Source organism: Bactrocera oleae, chromosome 5 (assembly GCF_042242935.1).
Source record: "Bactrocera oleae isolate idBacOlea1 chromosome 5, idBacOlea1, whole genome shotgun sequence".
NCBI lineage: Eukaryota > Metazoa > Arthropoda > Insecta > Diptera > Tephritidae > Bactrocera > Bactrocera oleae.
In genome coordinates, this window is record NC_091539.1 from 546398 (window position 1) to 565827 (window position 19430).

At 40.8% G+C, this 19430-nt stretch overlaps 1 protein-coding gene across 29 annotated transcripts in view; it reads right to left on the bottom strand.

The window, feature by feature from the left end:
* Nucleotides 1-19430, bottom strand: part of trol (terribly reduced optic lobes) — a 146918-nt gene that overhangs the window by 13455 nt on the left and 114033 nt on the right. For 16 of the 29 annotated variants that reach the window (XM_070110115.1, XM_070110120.1, XM_070110118.1 and 13 more), the window contains 22 exons: nucleotides 19148-19315; nucleotides 18509-18778; nucleotides 15508-15744; nucleotides 14725-14799; nucleotides 14425-14439; nucleotides 13923-14059; nucleotides 13752-13845; nucleotides 13003-13389; nucleotides 11144-12939; nucleotides 10651-11082; nucleotides 9504-10578; nucleotides 6663-6820; nucleotides 6414-6594; nucleotides 5513-6155; nucleotides 5334-5448; nucleotides 5128-5275; nucleotides 4553-4730; nucleotides 4089-4486; nucleotides 3880-3999; nucleotides 3488-3812; nucleotides 3124-3370; nucleotides 2861-3032 (listed from right to left, as the gene is read on the bottom strand). In XM_070110115.1, coding sequence (XP_069966216.1) covers nucleotides 2861-3032; nucleotides 3124-3370; nucleotides 3488-3812; nucleotides 3880-3999; nucleotides 4089-4486; nucleotides 4553-4730; nucleotides 5128-5275; nucleotides 5334-5448; nucleotides 5513-6155; nucleotides 6414-6594; nucleotides 6663-6820; nucleotides 9504-10578; nucleotides 10651-11082; nucleotides 11144-12939; nucleotides 13003-13389; nucleotides 13752-13845; nucleotides 13923-14059; nucleotides 14425-14439; nucleotides 14725-14799; nucleotides 15508-15744; nucleotides 18509-18778; nucleotides 19148-19315 — 7371 coding nt within the window. Of the gene's footprint in view, nucleotides 1-2860; nucleotides 3033-3123; nucleotides 3371-3487; nucleotides 3813-3879; nucleotides 4000-4088; nucleotides 4487-4552; nucleotides 4731-5127; nucleotides 5276-5333; nucleotides 5449-5512; nucleotides 6156-6413; nucleotides 6595-6662; nucleotides 6821-8930; nucleotides 9138-9503; nucleotides 10579-10650; nucleotides 11083-11143; nucleotides 12940-13002; nucleotides 13390-13751; nucleotides 13846-13922; nucleotides 14060-14424; nucleotides 14440-14724; nucleotides 14800-15507; nucleotides 15745-18508; nucleotides 18779-19147; nucleotides 19316-19430 lie in introns of all 29 variants that reach the window. The other 13 variants (XM_070110122.1, XM_070110134.1, XM_070110133.1 and 10 more) reach the window with 4 other exon arrangements.

Genomic DNA, 19430 nt, shown 5'->3' on the forward strand with positions numbered 1-19430 from the left:
ATATTTAAACTTATAGTTTACAACATAAATTACGCTACAAATGATCTTTATACATACATAAATACATAGAGCTAATGATGCTTAACTTTTACAACAAAATATTTATGTGTATGTAGGCTTGTTCCGATGTAACACATAATGATAAATAATACTAAACACTTAACATTTCTAGTATATGATATGTACATATATAGTAAAAAGAGGCGATGGATAAAAAAAGTTAGGTGATGTGGCAATATACAAGAAAAGCTGTCATGGCATGAGTTTGGGTTTGCAAGCGTTAAAAAGTGTCGAAAGCTCAAAGTCAGCAGTTGTCTGCTGACGAATGTAACAAATGTTGTAAATGTAGTTTGAAATGCAAATAATTTATAGACTTGCTTTTAGTAGAAGTGTGTAAAAGTTTAAAATTTGTTTGTTTAGAGTTAGAAGATTAAACTTACATTAATTTAAATCATGAAAGCTCACGAAACTGATTGGAAATTAAAATTTGAAAGTCTTACATTACCAGTATTTATCAAAATCGGCTTTTGTTGTAACTTATAATTTTCTGTTAACGTAATACAAGTATTTTTGCGCGCTAGAGCTTTCACAAATGTCACTAAAAGCTTTATTGTGAGCTTTTCTTGAATGCATATGTCTTCATTCAGCTACAGTTGTGTAAAACACATTAATAAATCGTTAAAAATTTGTAAATGGCAATAAAAGCTTTATAGTGAGCTTTCACAAATGTCTTAATTCAGCTACAGTTGTGTAAAACACATTAATAAATCGTTAAAAATTTGTATTGACATCGAAAATGAATTGACGATAAATTTGACGCGAAACTCGAATGCAAATATAAAAAAGTGTGCGTGTGTGCGTGTGGCGTCTGTGTGGTAGGTAAGTGGAAAAATAATGTTAGGAAAAGTGAAAAAGCGAGTCATAAAATGTAGGCAACCATTTGTTTTGCGTGTAGAATGAACAGAGCGGTCAGCAAGTGGGGCGGAAGTTGTGTGTGTGTGTGACGCGTTAGAGAAAACAGCACAAAAACTACACCGAAGATGAGGGGAAACTGAAAAGTGATAATTTTGAAAGATCCACAACCAAAATTTGTCGTACAAGTGCCTGTAAATTTGGCAGCACTAAATCAAATAAGTAGTTAAAGCGCTTGTACGTAAAACAGTCGATACTAAAAGTAGTGTTGTAAACTCGAATAACATAAAAATAACTTAAAAACTGTTTTCGAACTAAAAAAAAAAAGCATTGGCAAATAATAAACAGAAAAAGTGTGACGCTTGTGCAAATGCCAAAGCGTTGTGCAGCTGTGCGGTTTTTAAAATTTACGCTCAATAGTATGCTACGCAGTTTTGAAAATCATACAGCACCGTCTGGCATTTGGCACGACGCGTAGCACAAAGCTAGCGCAACGTAAGGCAATCAAAATACTTGATGGGACAAAACTTTTCATAGAAGAAATTAATAATTCATTCAAAGTGAAATTGTTAATAAATTCTGTGTATTTATTCGTTTTCTTTTCATTCTTTTTCCACTTAATTATCAAAATATATTCAATGGCAGCCAGTTGTTGTAGTTGTTGCGTTTGACATTAAGATTATTATGTTTACGATTACGTTTACGATTATTAAAACAGAGAGACAGATAGAAAGTGTTGACAATAAAAATTGCAATTGAGGGCAGTTAAACAAAATCGAGCTTAAAAATAATTTTAGGACTTGTGGGATACTTGGGATTAGAAAAAAAAGAACAGTCATGGATTCGAGGGTGGGGATTGAGGATTACAAGTGTTTAAGGTTGCGTGTGATCCATGTGGATGCGTGGGCAGTTTTGGGTAGTTATTCATAATATTTGGCATGCAAGTATTTTGCGTAAATTACTCATTTTTACAATAATAACAATAAGGTAATAATTTGGTAAAATTAAATAACTAAAATGTTTAATTTTCGTTTTTGGCTTTTTGTTTTTGTTTTTAAAACATTTCTACTTCGTTTCTACTAGCAACGAAAATTCGCTGAACTTTGCGTGAGCTGTATGGTGCATGTCTCGGCTGTTTCGCTAGGGTTTGTGTCTGAGGTGTGAGACTGCGCATGATTGTTTTTTACCGCCACCAGTTAACAAATAAATTTACAAAAACTACACTATTTATACAAAATATATACAAAGGTTATGAGTTGTTGTTTTTGTTGTACGGGTAATTTGGATATTTCGGTTTAGCTGTTAATACTATTTACAAAATGGAGTTTAGTTTCGTACGGAATTTACATACTTTTTTTTCGTTTTAAATTTATACAAACTAGTTAGCAAAAAGTTAAGACTAGAAGAATTTCAGTGTTGTTGTTTTAGGTGGTGTAAGTAGTTGGTCGACTAACTACTGAAGCCACTAAGTAAGTAGGTACTTGACATGAGTAAACACGGGGTGGCAATAAATTGGGCGCTAACAGCTAAATAAGAAAAATCAGTGGTGGAAATTTGGCTCACATTGCGAATTTCGTCTTGAACATGCCCCAAAGCATTCAAATGTTTTCATTGGTTTTAACTTCGATATTAATTGTAAAGTATATATAAAAAAGTAATTTGCATTAAAAGTGTGTTAGCAAGTAACGAATGTTTTTTTTTTCTTATTTTTTTTTTTATAAAAATATGCCTAACTTTGTTCATTTTTTTCATATTTTTTCACTTATGCTTCGCAAATGTGATTTTCATATGGAGCTCCTCGTAAGTTTGCTTTTGTATTGTGTTTTTTTTTTTTTTTGTTATCATATAAGTTTCTTTGCTTGTAATTAATGAGCTCGTCTAGCATTGTATCGTCGCCTTCTATCTTTGTCCCTTCCATAGATATCAGGAAGATAGGGATTATACTCACGCTTGATATTCAGATCTACAAACGATGGTGCTGAGCGACTGCCGCCCGTCGAATAGGACTCGCAAACGTAGCGGCCTTCGTCCGGCTTCTGTACACCGCGCAGATAGAGTCGTTGATCGCGTACCAAAGCGTTGCGTGGCAGTGGTCGACCGTCTTCGCGATGCCATTCGTACTGCGAGTGAGCAAGGGAAAAAGTGTAGTTAGTTAGTAAAGTTTTTTAAGCGATTTGTGAAGAAAGCGAAAAGTATTACGCTCGCACTTACTCTGATTTCGCCGCGTAACGTTTCGCGAACGGACTGCACATCACAATCTAGTGTTACGTCGTCACCCTCGCGTATGTTGTAAGTCTGTGCACGTGGCGATGGCAAGTAGGGACCGCGGCGGTTAACGGTAACCTCGGCCATTTTCGTGGTGTTGCCGTAGCGGTTGGAAGCCGAGCAGTAGTAGCGACCTGCGTCAGCTGGCGTAATACCGTTGAAGCGCAGGTACTGTCCTTCGATGCGTGCAGTGCTGCGAGTAGAAAGTAAGACAAAACGAGACAAGAGTATTGTTAGCAAAACGTAGTAATAAAAACCGCATTCGACAACGCAATATAGCTTTAGCAATAATAACAATAGGCGCACTTACTCCGTCAAGGGGCGATTGTGGTCGGTGTGCCAAGACACTTCGATGGGCTCTTCGCCTGTTACTTCACAGTAGACGTCGATGTTGTCATTAACCGTTACCACAATTGGTATGTTCGGGTGGAAGGTGATCTGGGGAATAGGCACTAAGATCAGTTCAGCTATAACGAACGAAACAATGGTGCCGCGATTGTCCAGCGCATTGCAGATATATTTGCCACTGTTTTGCTCCTCCACTGCTGTAATGATCAAGCTGCTTTGATCCAAGTAGGAGTTTGGTGGCAGTGGACGGCCGTCTTCCCGCTGCCAACGTGTCATCAACTCAGGACCTACAAAAAAATAAAATTGTCGTTTATTACAACACGAGTACAAAGCTGGCGGAGTTGTTAAACTTACCGAGATCGCAAGTTAGCCTTACGGCTTCACCCTTGTTGGCGCGATAAATATTCTGTGGTGGGTCATACTGTGGCGGGCGTGGATAAATTGGGTAAGGATTACGTATCACATCGCCATCGTCTATGAAAAAAAAAAAATAAGAACGTGGAATGGCGATTACGACTTGCTCAACGTAAGAGTTGCTTTAAAGACGCCTGGAGCGTACTTACGTGGCGCATCGCCGCGACGTGGGCGTACTTCTACTGTCACAGAGCTCTCAACGGTGCCAGCTTCGTTGCTCGCTATGCACTTGTATGTCTTGGCGTCATTGCGATCTACACGGTACTTCTCTAAGAAGGCTTGGTTGTGTTGTGGGCTGGGCGGCAAACCGCGGTTGAACTCGGTGGTATCATCCACCCACTGTACTATGGGGCTGGGTACACCAGTAGCGCTGCAGGTCACTTTGAGTTCATCACCTTCAGTTAAGCTCAAGTATTCGTCGTTCGGCTCAAGTGTGATTACGGGTGCCGACGTAACGATCACCTTTTGCAATGCAGTCACACGTCCCACATCGTTCTGCGCAGTACATTCGTAATCGCCGGAGTCTTCCAATTGAATTTCACGGATCCTATTGCAAATATGAAAAAAGTTATTAATTTCTGATACTAAGCCTATATAGCACGTGGTATCGTACATTATGTATCCGGGGCTGATTTCCTGGCAGCGCGGCGACAAGGGTTTGCCGTCAACGCGACGCCACTGTACACTAGGATCGGGAATACCAGTGCCACTGCAGTAAAGCATAGCCTCAGTGCCAACAGGAACTGATTGTGGACCGGCTGGGTATACGTCTATGGTTGGGCTCTCACGTGCTGCAATCAAGCAAATCATTGTTGTTGTACATATTAATATAAGGAGCAAGTGGTTTGGGACGTTCTTATTACCGACTCCTTTCTTGTAAACTTGCATTTTGGATACGAAAAATGCAGTAGAGAATAAAAAAAAAATGTGGAATCACAAAAATTTTAAATCGGATTGCGACAAATTAAACAAACGGGAGGAGAAGAGAAAGAGAGAAATCGTGTAGAAGAATAAATCAAATTAGTTTACAAGATACCGTCTGCCAGCCACGACTAGTTTTTACTTATTAAATAATCGCAATTTTTCTTTGGTTGTGTGGTGTATTGGAGTGTTAAGAATGCTATGTAGTGGTCGGTATCGAATTGAAACTACGCCTAATTCATGTTTCATGGATTTTACTGTACTTACGTTCAACGTCGATAATAGTGTTTGATTCATCAGAGCCCGCAACATTCTCAGCGATACACAAGTACATGCCGCGGTTCTCAGGACGCGCATTAATGATGCGCAGAACATTGCCGGTTTGTTGCACATTGTCAGCAAGTGCCTCGTGAACCTATAGAGAGAACAGATTTAGCGATCACGCTTGCTATCTGATCACATTTTGACATTACCTTGGTCCATTTGATGCTTGGGTAGGGCGAACCGGTGGCCTCACAGGTGATAGAGAAATCTTGTCCTTGTATGATGCGGTTCTGTTCGGGCAAGCGTTTTACAACCGGTTCGACGCTGTAAAATGAGCAATATCACACATTTACAAGGAAACCTATCGAAGTATTTCTATAACACTTACGTGCCCGGCTGTGGTCCTGGATAGGGTCCCGGACCTGGATACGGTCCCGGCGCTGGATAGCCGCTATCTTCGATCAATACTTGTGCGTCATTCGTGTAGTTGCGTCGACCGCGCAAATCAATGCCGATGCAAGTGTAGAGACCTGAATCACGTGGTGTAGAGTCACGTATTTCAATGGTGTTTCCGCTGATAATGACATTACGTTGGCGATACAGTGGATAACCGTCTTTGTTCCACTCATAGATGAGCGAGATAGAGGTGGTCGGCTGGCAGGTGAGACGTACTAAAAGTCCCGCCTCGCCGGTGTATGATGGCGGGTCGATGTAAATAAGTTCGCGTGGTGGTGGTGGTGCTACAGGTGGCGCGATGCGCACATAAACCTGTGTGTACTTTTCATCGACGCCGTTCTCGTTGGCGGCACGACAGCGGTAGCGGCCTTCGTCAGATTTGCGTGGCGCTTCGAAGATGAGGCGGGTATCCTCTGTGCGTGCTTCGAGCGACATATGACCTTCGACACGGGCCCAGGTGACTGTTGGTGTTGGATTACCACTCACCTCGCAATAGATTTCGTTGCGCTGGTATTCCTCGAATGTGACCACTTGCGGCAGGTTGACGATCTGTGACGGTGTGCGTTGTGAATCCTCTGTAATATGTTGGCACAATAGAAAAGATATTAAAAATAACATTTGCTGGGTTTGGTGCAAGGTATGATACAATGTAGACATGTGTAGTTTTGTTGAGGACGTAAAAAATTGCATTACCGTAACGAGCCAACATTTCACTGGCATAGGCTGCAACCATTTTTTGCAAGCGTTTTAGAAAACATTTTAAATATAAATATACACTCAAAACAACAGTGATTAACGAATAAAAAACTCACGCTGCTTGCGCTTACACTCACCTGTAATGGTTATGGAAATCTGATCTTCGAAAACGCGTTTCGTCTCGTTATTCACCGCACGGCAGACATACACACCGGAGTCGTATATTTGTAGATTGTATAAACGCAATACGCCGCCATCCTCTTCGGCGCTGTTCGGCAGACGACCGCCCAGTTTGAACCATGACACGAACACAGGCACCTGTGGACACAAAGCTAACGTGTTAACGGCACTTCAGTGAAAAATGGTATACAAAGTAGGGTACTTACGCCATTCCAAGCCATACGACCGGTGCAGCTCAAAGTCAGTGAGCCACCGATCGGTATGATGGTGATTTCAGGCGGTGCAATCGATACGGTAATCTGCGTTTGGTAATCTGGCAGCGGTGTGGACACTGGCTTCGGTGGTTCCGGTCGTGCGTAGCCATCTGTAGCGTGTAGCAAGTTTAAAGTTAACGTTCATTTCGGAAACAAAAAAAAACAAAACATAAATCTACTTGAAACATATATAATTAGGCAGGCGCTGGCGAGCACGGTGTAAAAGTTGAGTAACTCGGACGACGAGCTCACCAACACGCTGGCACATAAAGATTAGTGACACTTTTTGTTGTTGGTTTGTTGGATTGCAGCAAGAAACTAAACGCAATTAGCCAGCAACAATTTCGGTTGCGCAGCGTCTGCAATTTGCTGTCGACGCTTGCTGCCCCAACAAACCGCTATGTATAAATCATTGTAAGCGTTCTACGGTTAAACAAAGTAGCTATTTTAAAGCAATTCTAAAGCTCGAACAATGTGAAAGTCTTTAGTTGGATCGCGTTACAAGTTAAGCGCATTGTAATACATTTGTGTGTGTGTGTGTAAGTATAAGTAGCTGCACTGTAGTGCAGTAGTGGTTAATACATATGCTAAGTGTGATTTTTCAACGCGGGTTTGCTTGGGGTGCTAGTAGAAGCTTTGGTATAAAGATAAGTGTTATAAATTCGCTACTGGATTAGCTGGGAACGGGTGTATCAGCATTATGTTTACTAGTGTTTGTTTTGCCTACGCACACTTGGATCTCACAACGGGGTAGAACTGCTTTCGACCTAAATGGTTTGCGCTAGAAATTCATAGAACACATAGAACACGTAGTAAGGCGAGTCTAATAGTATATTTGTATGTATATTAGGGTGGAGCGAAAAAAATATTTTTTTTCTGCTTAGCCTGAGGGTAAAATTTGTAGATGATAAAAAATTTTTAACAAAAATTTTTAGATTTTTTTTTTTTAACATCTAGTAAAAATTTTTTTATAAGTCAATTAAAAGTTATCAACTTAAAAAAAAATTGTGTGGTCATTATTAGAGTTTTAAAATAAGCGGTAAAATAAATTTTGAGTCGAAAACCGTCAAATTCGATAATTTTTATATTATATAAATGTAAAGAGTAAACCAAAAAAAATTTTTTTTTTCCAAAAAAATTTTAAATCGAAATTTACTTTAAAATTTTTTTTTCAAAAATTTTCTTATTTTTAATCTTCATATTTTACGCTCAGGCTAAACAGAAAAATATTTTTTTTTTCGCTCCACCCTAATGTATGTATATATGGTACGTTATTTTTAAAGCTACCAAAAACACGCCAACTAATGCAATCATCCATATGAAATATTTAAGATCTGATACCGACTACTACTACTCGATACTTGGTTGCCTATTGCACAAATCGAGTCTAACAATAGGTGGAAACATTTATAGACATAAAATACCAATTACTTGTATTGTAAGTACTGCATTAACGTATGTATGCACGCATGTAGAGGCTGGTCCATATTGTGTGTTCTTTTAATTATAAATAAAATTACAAATAAAAATGAACTGCTTTTACGAAACGCTGCGAATTTATTAAACATGTTACGCCTCAAGTGCCGCCTTAATGCCTTAACAGATTTTGTTACAAACTAAAACGTCGAACAGCAAGTCACAGCTACGACTCATCCAACGCGATTAACGGACTTGGCGCAGAAAAGAAAAAAGAAAAATAAACTAAGTTGCCCTCGTACAACTTTAATTTTTGACAGCTGAACCTAACCGCTAACTTTTATTACAACCGTTAAACGAAACGGCAAAATCCGCAACAAATTGTCAACTAGCGGTTTATAAAGTAGCCAGTAGCCGTTATTTAAATGCGTTTCAGAAAATATAATTTACTTAAACGTGTGCCTTGCAATGCCAACCGAAGCATTTTGTTACGCGACTAAATTTCCTTTAATTTTTTAAATTTAATTTTTATTTTAATTAAAAATATATATATATAATATATAAAAATGTTAACGAAGAGAGCACACTATATGGGCCACCCTTGATGCCTACGGGTTTGTACGAGTATAGTATGAATAGTAGAAATGGCAAAGTCGTTTTCAACACAGTAGGAACTAACCCGAAACTACTATTTTATTAGGGTAGTGATGTACTATTGCTTTGCCAAACACGAAAGTCAAGAGCCAAAGACACTACCAACATATTTCTAAGAGCAAACGTTTGTATTAAAGTGGTTGAGCGAACCTCGCCGATTGCAGTCGTTTCGCAATCTCGTCACGTTCCCTACTTTGCGGTTACCCTTGTATAATTGCAGTGTTTCATTGCTTGCGAATGTCTCATTGGGCATGAGGTCCACCTGATAGCCACAGCAGGCTTTGGGCTCGATCACTAACGTATCCGGTTTATCAATGAGCGTTGACTTATCATTGCTATCGGTTTTGTTGATTTTAACTTTACATTTGGCATACGTGGAGAGAAAAGTAAGAATATTTTGCTTAAAATGTACTTAACGCGCGCTTAAATACGCATAGATTGCATGTGTATGTGCTAAAGACACACACATGCAATATATATACACAATATTTATAGATATATGCATATGTTTAAGTCGGTTATCCACCAATTTGCGCTTGTGTAAATGAGCGTTTGTAAGTGGAACGGTGTGTGAGTTGGTGCAGCTAGCTGCTCTCAGGCACAGCTGAGTTTGGGTTAAATATTGGTTTGTCTTAACATTGACCAATTTTTGCGTTATTTGTGTAATATAAGCTGCTGCAAACAGTTTTTTTTGTTTAGCTTTACTAGCTGCCTTTCACTTACCATCTATCTGACATTGTTGACCGGAGTAACCCGGCTTGCATCTGCAAGTCACTTCGTTGTCCTGCAGGAAACAGGAGTCGGTGGTATCTTCACGGCAAGGACAGGCGACGCAGCTGCCATAGTTGTCCTTGTAATGTAGTGGTTCGCACTTTTCGCAGGAGGTGCCCGAGTAGCCGGCTGGGCAGGCACAGACTTCTACCTCGATGGCTTGTTGTGCATCGGGTGTGCGATGCTCGACGGCCGACTCCAGTGTTACATCGCGTATGCTTGTGCGTGTTGTTGGTATCTTGGGTGTGGCGCGTATAAGAATGTGTTCCAAGTTGGATAGCACGTTCATGAAGTCCAAACGTCCCGCATTTACAGAGCGACCGAACTCTTTTCGTTGCCAATTTTCGTCTTCGTGCAAGCGTACACTGTATTCGCTATTATCTTGCTCCTCGCGTGGTTTTGACCAGACCAATTTCATGCCATTACCAATGAGTATAACATCACTGCCGGGTACACTGTTGCCGTAACTCTCTACATCCAGCCTGTATGATAGATGTCCGCCATATGAGTAGAGCTGATTGCCTAATACTGAGCCGCGTATGCTCCAGTACTTTTGTGTATACGAGTTGTAGTTGTAGGTGAACATGTTTGTAGGTATGTCAAAGCTTAGATTCTCCTCATCTACTATGCTTCCTTCATCATCTGTGAGCAGCGGTTTGTAGTTGAAGAAATCGACAGGTATAAGTTGGCGGTATAATACAGCTGAATTGCACTTTGTGCTCTTGCCAGAACAATAGCACTCCTCACAGCCATCGGGGTTGCGCTCGGATAGGCCATAAGTGCCCGGGCGACACTGATCACAGTATGTACCAATTACATTGGGCTTGCATGCACAATAGCCACTGCAGGAGGCGGTACCGTCGCGGTTGCAGTAGGCACATTCAACTGTCTGATTATCGGGCGCCGGTGGTGGGTAGGGCTCATCATAATCGGGCGAGCAGTCGTTTGGTGTACCACCGGAAGCATTGCCGACATAACCTGGAGCACAGCGATCGCAGAATTCACCAGCGGTATTGTGTTCGCAGTTCTATAATGGAGAATATAAACATTTATTACATGTATGTATATTTCTTGTGTGTATTTAGAGTTGGCAACTTACGATACATGTGCCAGACTCGGCGTCGCATTGGTCTGAGTGGCCATTACATTCGCACGGAATGCAAACGCCTAAGTAAAGTCCTCCTTCGCTGAGACGTTTGTAACCAGGCGCACAACGCTCACAAGAAAGTCCAATATAGCCAACTGGGCAGCGACATTCTTCCACTTCGTAGGCACGTGGTGTTCCGATATTATTCGATGTAGCAATATCCAGTGAAACTTGCGTTAATTGGCCGTCTTTGGTGCTGGTGGTGTAGGTGGCCTTGATGTAGATCGCATCAATTTTCGAAAGTGCCATCAACAAGTGTTCACGATTGACCACTTGGCCATCAGGACGTTGCCAGGCGCTTTCAATGATCGGCACGGAGTACGAGCTGGGTTGGCTGGGGTTCACACCGGCTTTGCGGTAGTGAATAATAGTTATATCCTCACCCTAAACACAATATATTAAATTATTTCGTTTTATAGAGCAGTTGGCTTTAATTTTTACTTACGCTGATGACAACATCGGGTGCTGTGTTGCGGGACATAAGTCCACCTGGCAGTGGGTTATAGCTGAGATTATACGATAGTTTGCCACCATAGGCGGTAATCTTGTCACCAAGGAATGGTGCAGGTAGGCTCCAATATAGTGGGTCGGGAGACAACTGTTGGCTGAAAGTCAAAGCGCTATTATATTGTTGGAAATTAACTTGAGATGGCTGAGCGGCTTTGTAGTCGCGAATCAACTCGAAACCATGTGGGGCGCTTGAACGTCCAAAGCTCGAAGAAATCTGATCGCGGTACCAGCTGCTGCTGGAACATTGCTTTGTCAAACCGCTGCAGAAGCATTCGATGCAACCGGTGTATGTGAAGCTGTTCAAATGGAAGGATTCTGGAGCACAGGTGTCACAACGTGGACCGATAACTAACGGCTTGCATTCACATGTGCCGTTAGGATGTGGATAGTAAGTGCCCTCAGCGTTGCATGTGCTCTCTGGAACTGGATGGCAACTGCCGCCAGGAATCAGCGGATTGCCTTGATAACCAGCAGCACAGATCTCACAGCGTCGGCCAGTGTATCCTTCGAGACAGTCGCAAGTTACGTCGCCATCGGGACTCAATTGGCAACCGCTGGCAAAGTTGCTTGAACCAGTTTGTGGACATGGGCAAGAACGGCATGGTATGCCACGAGCAGGGTCACCATAGGTACCTGGTTGGCAAGGCTCTGGTACGAAAGGTACGCAGCGGCCCAACCAGGGACCATATTTCTCACGCACATAACCAGGAGCACACGACTCGCAAGAGTCACCAATGTAGCCAGGTGGGCAGACACATTTCTCGACCAACGAAGCTGAGCCTAAGCCTTGATCATCAAGACCAGCCGAGTCCATAACGATGTTTGTAAGTTCAACCTCACGTTCTGTAGCATCAATGTAGCTCAAACGGATGAGAATGTTGTCCACATTAGCGAGTACCATCATGACCTCACCACGTGTTGCACGACGTCCATCAGTCTTGTACCAATTACCAGGACTAAATTGTATCGAAATCTTGTTCTTCACATTCGGCTCTGGTTGATTGTGCACGCGTTGTGTTAGCGTAAGACCATTGCCAGTGATTATAACATCGGGTGCATTGTTGGCACGTCCATTGCCCATATAATTGACTTCATAGCGCAGATAGCCACCATAAGATTTCAACTGATTGCCCATATACTCATTAGGCAGTGCCAAGTAAGGCTGTTCACGACTGTTATATCCCACATCGGATACGCGGAACTGCACACCATGATGACGACTGAGGATATTGGGAATTGGTGCATCATTGATGATAATGTCACCATACGGATTCAATTCTACATTCTTGACCTTGTGCGAAGAAATTGGTGGTTGAATGGCAAAGTTAAAGAGATTGGCACTCTTGCAAATCTTGGATATGCCAAAGCAGAAACAGTCGATACATTCATCTGGACGACGAGCGAGCATATTAAAGAAGCCAGCTGGACAGACATCTGCGGTTGTCAGAGTGTCGACTGTCACTTGTGTATCAGGTGTAACGAAAATGCGTCCTTTCGGGTTGAGTATTTCGCAAGAGTAGGCGCCTTGGTCTTGTGATTCCATATTGGGGCAGTATAGTGTAGCTGTGCCGCCATAGTTCTTCGTGACACATTTCTCGGGCACGTGACCCCAGTTCAGGCGCCAAACGATAAGTGGTACTGGTACACCGGTGCCAACACAAGTAATATTCAAGGGTTCGCCTGATTGTAAACGTACACTTGGAGGCGGTGGACGAATTGGGGCAGGAGCCACTGAAAGTAGTAAAGAAAAATGTCAAAATAAAGTGCTATGCAGACAAGTTTTAGTGAACTTACTGCAGCCGATTTCATCGCTACCATCCTTACAATCATTTGTGTCGTCACACTGGAAGTTTTTGGGAATGCAATGACCGCTGCGACATTGGAATTCATCGTAGCGACATGGTGCACCACTTGGCTCGGGGTCGCAACTATCCTCATCTGAATTATCGAAGCAATCGTCTTCGCCGTCACAGCGCCAGATGCGATCAATACAGCGCGAGTTGCGGCACATAAACTGATTGGGCTGGCATTTAAGACCATGACTGCAACTCTCCTCATCGGAACCGTCCGCGCAGTGCGGAGTACCGTCGCAAATTTGTGACTTATCAATACATTGGTTGTCACGGCAGGTGGCCTGGTAGGCACGGCAAGCTGTTGGTGGACGTTCGTTGTCGGGATTCACTGTGGATCAAGTAAGGAAGGCAATGTCAAATAAAATGACCATAAAATACTAGTTTACGTGTGTGGAGTTATGTTTACCGGCGTATTTTTGGAATGTGAAGTCCAGTGTTATGGGTTATTTAAAAAATAGAACAGTAAGCAGATAAAAAGAGGTTTTTTTAGGGCAACTGATAAACAAACACTGCAGGAAAATGTACCTAAACCGAAAAACTCTGCACCGATATGCGGCACTGTGCCGTATCTGATTTTAGGCGAGGATATGTGGTACTTGTTATCATCCCACGCTGCGTCCGCACGTTGGTAAATGCGGTTGTAAATAAATAACTAAGCTTATTTGGAAGCTGGTAGAAACAATTACTTACATTTCTCCACTGTCAGATGTACGGTTACTTGTTGTCCAGAGACATGACGGGGATAGCCTGCAGCCTCGCAAATATATTGACCGGAGTCTTCAACCTAAAGGAATACCGGTTAATTTTGCGCATACAAATAAGAGTTTAATTAAGTGATGTGTGATTTATTGCGCTACTTACGCGGATGTTGGGTATTTCCAGACGACCATCGCCATTGTCTCGTGAGCCGATCGGTAGAGGACGACCACCAGGGCGTGTCCATTTGACGCGTGCGCGCAGTGGGCCTTCGTCACGGCAACGGAAGATAACCTCGCGACCTTAACAGTGTGTTAAATATGAAATGGTATTAGAATAAACGATTTGATAGTAGAGTTTGTGTTGTGGGTGTCTAGCATTCAGTGCGACTGTGTTCTATATGGTACAATGTGGACACTTTTTTGGCTAGCTATACAAAATCCAATTCATGGAGAGCGTTGCAAGTGGTAGGGTAGGCATTTAGAGTTTTATAATATTATATATGTACACTTAAGTGTGTGTGTGTATAATTGTATTTACAAATCGAATACAAAAGTGCATTTGTATACGGTTGCCATTTCGTGCGGTGGCCACTTGGACGGGGTCTCATACAGCAGAAGTATGCAAATTGCATACACAATTAAGCATTAAAATAAAGCCGACTTACCCTCCTTAATATATCCTGTGTTTCATTGCAAAGTTTTTTTTTTTAATTTACAGATTTTAATTTCGAATTTGGGGAATAAAAGCGGAATATAGTATAAAAAGCAAGAATTATTCGAAATCTAAGTACGCGTAATATGGTTATTGCATCGAGAGTAGTCGAGAGCGTGAAGCTGCGCAGAAAAGTCATTTTTGATGTTTAAAAAGCCTTCACGCTAACGGCACTTCGATATTATAACGGTATTTTGTATAAGCAAATTAATCAAATTATTGCGTTGTGGCTAAAAATTGGCCGCATACTCACTTTCTTTGATGATCTGGCTATCGGGGTATGTTTTCAAGTTCAATTCTGGATTTGAGGCTGGAAAATCTACAGCTCCTGTGAAAAAACAAAGCTTGAGTTAGGCGTACACTTTATAAATAATAATACAAATAAGTAATGAACGGTGTATGTGCTTGTGTATGAGTTAAGTGGAGAGAACAAACGAGTTTCAGCATAGACTTTTTATTATTTGAAAAACTTACTTTTTTTGTGTAGTTAAGTGAGTGGTTGATTAAATAAGTTATGGGGCCAAATCAAAATTATTAGTATGCAGATTTTTCAAGCTCACTGTATGTTTATACCGCCGCTATATTGCCTAGCCATTGTTAATATTTACTTATTTCATTATTATATGTGCGACCGGCACCCTAAATTACCGTTCAACATAAAACTTACGTTCAATCTCATTTGAACTGGGATTGCAATCCAGCTCATCGCTAATATCGAGCGGACAATCGATTACGCCGTTACAGCGCAACGCATTACGTATGCACGGACCGTTCTCACAACGAAACATGAGCGTACCGCACGCCTTGCTAGCTCCTTCGAACTCCAGTTGCGGTTCGCGCAGATATTCTGTGTGTCAGTTCCGGTATGCAAGCACGAATTATTTACGTATGCGTTTAGGTATGTATGCAGTTGTCGATAGATGAATGTATGTGGCATTATGTGTAAGTATGTAAAGTGTTTGTAAATGTATTATATATAAATGAAGCAAGTGATAAAAGTGACAGTAATAGTTAAAAATACACAGCATGTACTCACTGCACGAAATCTCATCGGAGCTGTCCGCGCAATCGGTGTAGCCATCACAGCGCGCCGCCGCATTTATGCACTGTCCATTGTTGCAGCGGAACTGCGAGCCGGAGCAGGGCACAACATAGGGCGGCTCAGCGCAGTCCTCCTCGTCCGAACCGTCGCGGCAGTCCTGATAGCCATTGCACTGGGCGTTACCCGAAACGCAGTCACCATTGCGACAACGGAACTGATTGGCAGCGCAACCTGGTCGAGAGTGAATTGAAACAGTAAGAAATTAATTTGAGCCGCAGACAGTTTGTGTGGCGGTACAACGTAACTAGTATACTGGGGGTACGCTTAAATAGTTGCTTGCTTTAAGAGAGTTTGCTAAATTGCTGGGGCAACAAAAAAATAAAATTTTACAAATAAATAAAGTATATACAATATGTCTATGACTAACGGCTTTGCATGCGCCAGACCGCTTGCTGTAGCGGATAAGAGTATTTAGCAGAAAACATATGTGGGTACAATTTGCATGCGCCTACACTTAAGCTATGTTTGAAAGTTGAAAATAAGTTGCACTAAAATAAATTATGCTAGCTTACAGCTAAAACATAATTAAAATATATCTAATATAATATAAGAAAATATAAATTTAATAATAATAAACTGCAACGCATACAATATAAAATAGTAGAACTTTAGCTAAAAATATTAAAAAAATGCAAGCAAAATAATTTGAAAGTAATGCTTGTATTAACCAATGCAATTTTGCTCGTCGGAGAAATCTTTGCAATCGTAGTAGCCGTCGCAACGTTGCGTCTCATTTATGCAGTACTGACGATCAAAGCAGAGAAACTCATTCTCCTTGCAGGTGGTGCCTTACAACGGATTAAATAATTGTTGGTTTTTTTTTTTTTTTTGTATTTTTTGTTTTTTTATAAAAGAGGTGAATAGATAGATTGAGAATATTTGCATGTTGTTGCGTGTTGTTGCAAGAAAGAAGCGTAAATAAATGTTAGGCGCTCAGTAATTGTGCGACAGCAGCAGTTTCTAGAAAGACTGCCCAACCGTTTTACTTCTTCTTTAGTAAAGCTTGCATAAGGTAATCGTAAGCGCCAGTAATTAATATTGGCAATGAAAACCTTTCTAAAAATTGCTGCTGCGCAAAGCATATGCACAGTAGGGTGGAGCGAACATTTTTTTTTATTTTTTTTGCTTGGCCTGAGGGTAAAATTTGTAGATTATAAAAAAAGAAAATTTTTTTTTAACATCTAGAGGCTCACTCACTTTTAAAGTAAATTTCAAGTTAAAATTTTTGGGAAAAAAATTTTTTTTTGGTTTAAACTATTTACCTTTATATAAAAATTACCGAACGGTAATTTTACGTTTTTTGACTCAAAATTTATTTTAACGCTTAAGACTTGTTTTAAAACTCCAATAATGAGCACAAACTTTTGTTTTAAGTTGATAAGTTTTAATTAGCCAGAAAGAGGACTCTCCGCAGCTTCTAGAACACTTATTAAAATTTTTTTACAAAATACAAATTTTAACTCGAAATTTTCTTTAGAAGTAAGCCGCCTTTAGATGTTAAAAAAATTTCTTTCGCTCCACCCTAATGCACAGTTACATAGCAGTAAATATAAAAGTTCTTATGTAAAGGCTGATGAGAAAACTTATTACAAAGTGCTGCTAGAGTAATGACAAAAGCTGCGCACACAAAGTTCTTTAATGGTGTGTGTAAAGAAAGCAGGTGAATATAAATATATGACAGTAATGTGCCGCGTAATGAGGAGAATTTTGAATTTTGTTAAGCAAATGAAGTCGTGTGAAAGTCGACGGTCGGTGCTTTTTTAACGAGGTTTGCAAGTTGACCAAAAAACAACAGAGCTTTGGTTTTATTATATTATATTATTGCTAATTCGCTCTAATGGGTTAGGGTCATGCGACCAACTATTGCCCAACACGATTTGTCGAGCTTGCTGGTTACCGAGAGCAGTTCCAAATATGTCGCAAATGTGAGATGAGCCTTATTGGCGACTGTAGTCGTTTTCTTTACTGGTAGACCTTAGTACGTCGCTTAGTTTAGCATTTTCTTTCTCATTTTTGTTATATCATGGAATATTATCGAAAAATACTAAGCGTAATACATTTCAACGCCGCTTTAACTTAACACAAACTAGACTCTGCGCGTTTTGCGTACAACAGCACTCTAAATTCTAAACTCTATAAATCTGTTTAATACTTTTAATTTTTGGCGGAACCTCCGCCCCTAGACCACAATTTGAGCGAGGCTCGAACAAATATCCATCTAAATGTAGACGTTACGACCAGTACATTATCGGGATTTTTATCGGAGCGTCAGCGTGTGCTCCATAATTTAGTACATTTCGTAAATTTGTAAGAGTTACAACTTGGCCGCAATGGCCACTTTTGTGGAGCTTTTAAATCTGAAAAAAAAACCCGACTTTGCTCAAAGTGTTGCCACGCAAAGCCTCTAAGCTTTAGAGATTTAAAAATAAAAAAATCAGCGTTTGCGTGTATTTTCAACGGGAAATCTTTACACGCCTTGGTCCAGTGCTTAAAATTAATATTAAGGGCTCAAACTTGCAGTGATTTCTTTTTGGGTATTGCCAACAAAATTTTACGATGGACCGAAAAAAAATTTAAAAAATAGCACCTAGTATATCTATTTGAAAAGTCAGCCTTAGGTACAAAATATAGCAGAGCTCATTTGAGCTTAAGAAAGCTACATCTATTAGGCTAGCTCGAAAGCTTTTCAGCCGTTAGGTTATGGTCTATTCTATTCAAGTTTTGATTTTATGCCGCTGGTTGAATTACGCTCTTTTTCGACTTCATTTGCCTACATATAGTTCAATGCCGATTTTCACATAGCCGATTTGTGTGCAGTTTTACGTAAAACGAAGAAAAACTAGTTTATACTCGGTGCATACGAGATATACAAGTGTGCTCGTGAGATATACCACTCGTGTTTAAGCAGCAGCGCTCGGGAACAGTGTGCACTTACAATTTGCCTCATCGGCGCCATCGTCACAGTCGCGTGAGCCATCGCAACGTTCACTCTCCGAGTAGCATTTGCCGTTCGGACATGTATGTATCGGGCATGGGTAGCTGGGCAATGGGCGTGGTCGTGTGGGCGGATATGGTGTACAGTTTAGCTCGTCGCTGCCGTCCGTGCACTCTCTAACATTGTTGCAACGTATCGAGTCCGCATGACATTCGTCGTCGCAAAAATGCTGATCGGCCGTGCAGTCCTCCGGTGTGTGGCGCGTTGCAACTACAGTCGTGCGAAGGTCGTTCAAAAGCGTAGCAAGCGAGGTTGATGAGTGGTGGCGATATGAGAAAGCATATTTGTCGACACACATGAGTATATGCAGTTACGCAGCGAGAGAGAGAGAGAGAAATGCAAAATGATATGGATTAGTGGTTAATATGGTTTGTATGGCAGCGCTGTAAGTGGAACGGTTTTCATTAATGCTTGTTGGTGGCAAAACTGTGAGTTCTTTACATAAATTCACATAAAAACATATTAAGGCGAAATATACATAAATTATTATTAAATATACGAACACATATTGTTCAAAGGACGATGGCATAAAAAATTTTGTGATTTATTTAGAATCTTTGTTTTTGCTTGTGCTGTTACCCTTTTTGCTGCATTGCCTGGGCGACTCGTCCGATCCGTCTATGCAATCGACGCGCCCGTCACACAGATAATCTTTGTTTATACACTGGTAGTTGCCGCACTGCCACTGGTAGGCAAGGCAGGTCTTATTCGACACGTACGCTATTAAATCGTTTTCATGTTCTGTGCCTATGTACAATTTTATGTTGTTGTTGGCGAAGTCGGTGTTTAATTTGGTGAACATTTACAATAATGAATAATGAATGTAATGTGTTGTTGTTATTGTTTTTGTTTTTTATTTTTT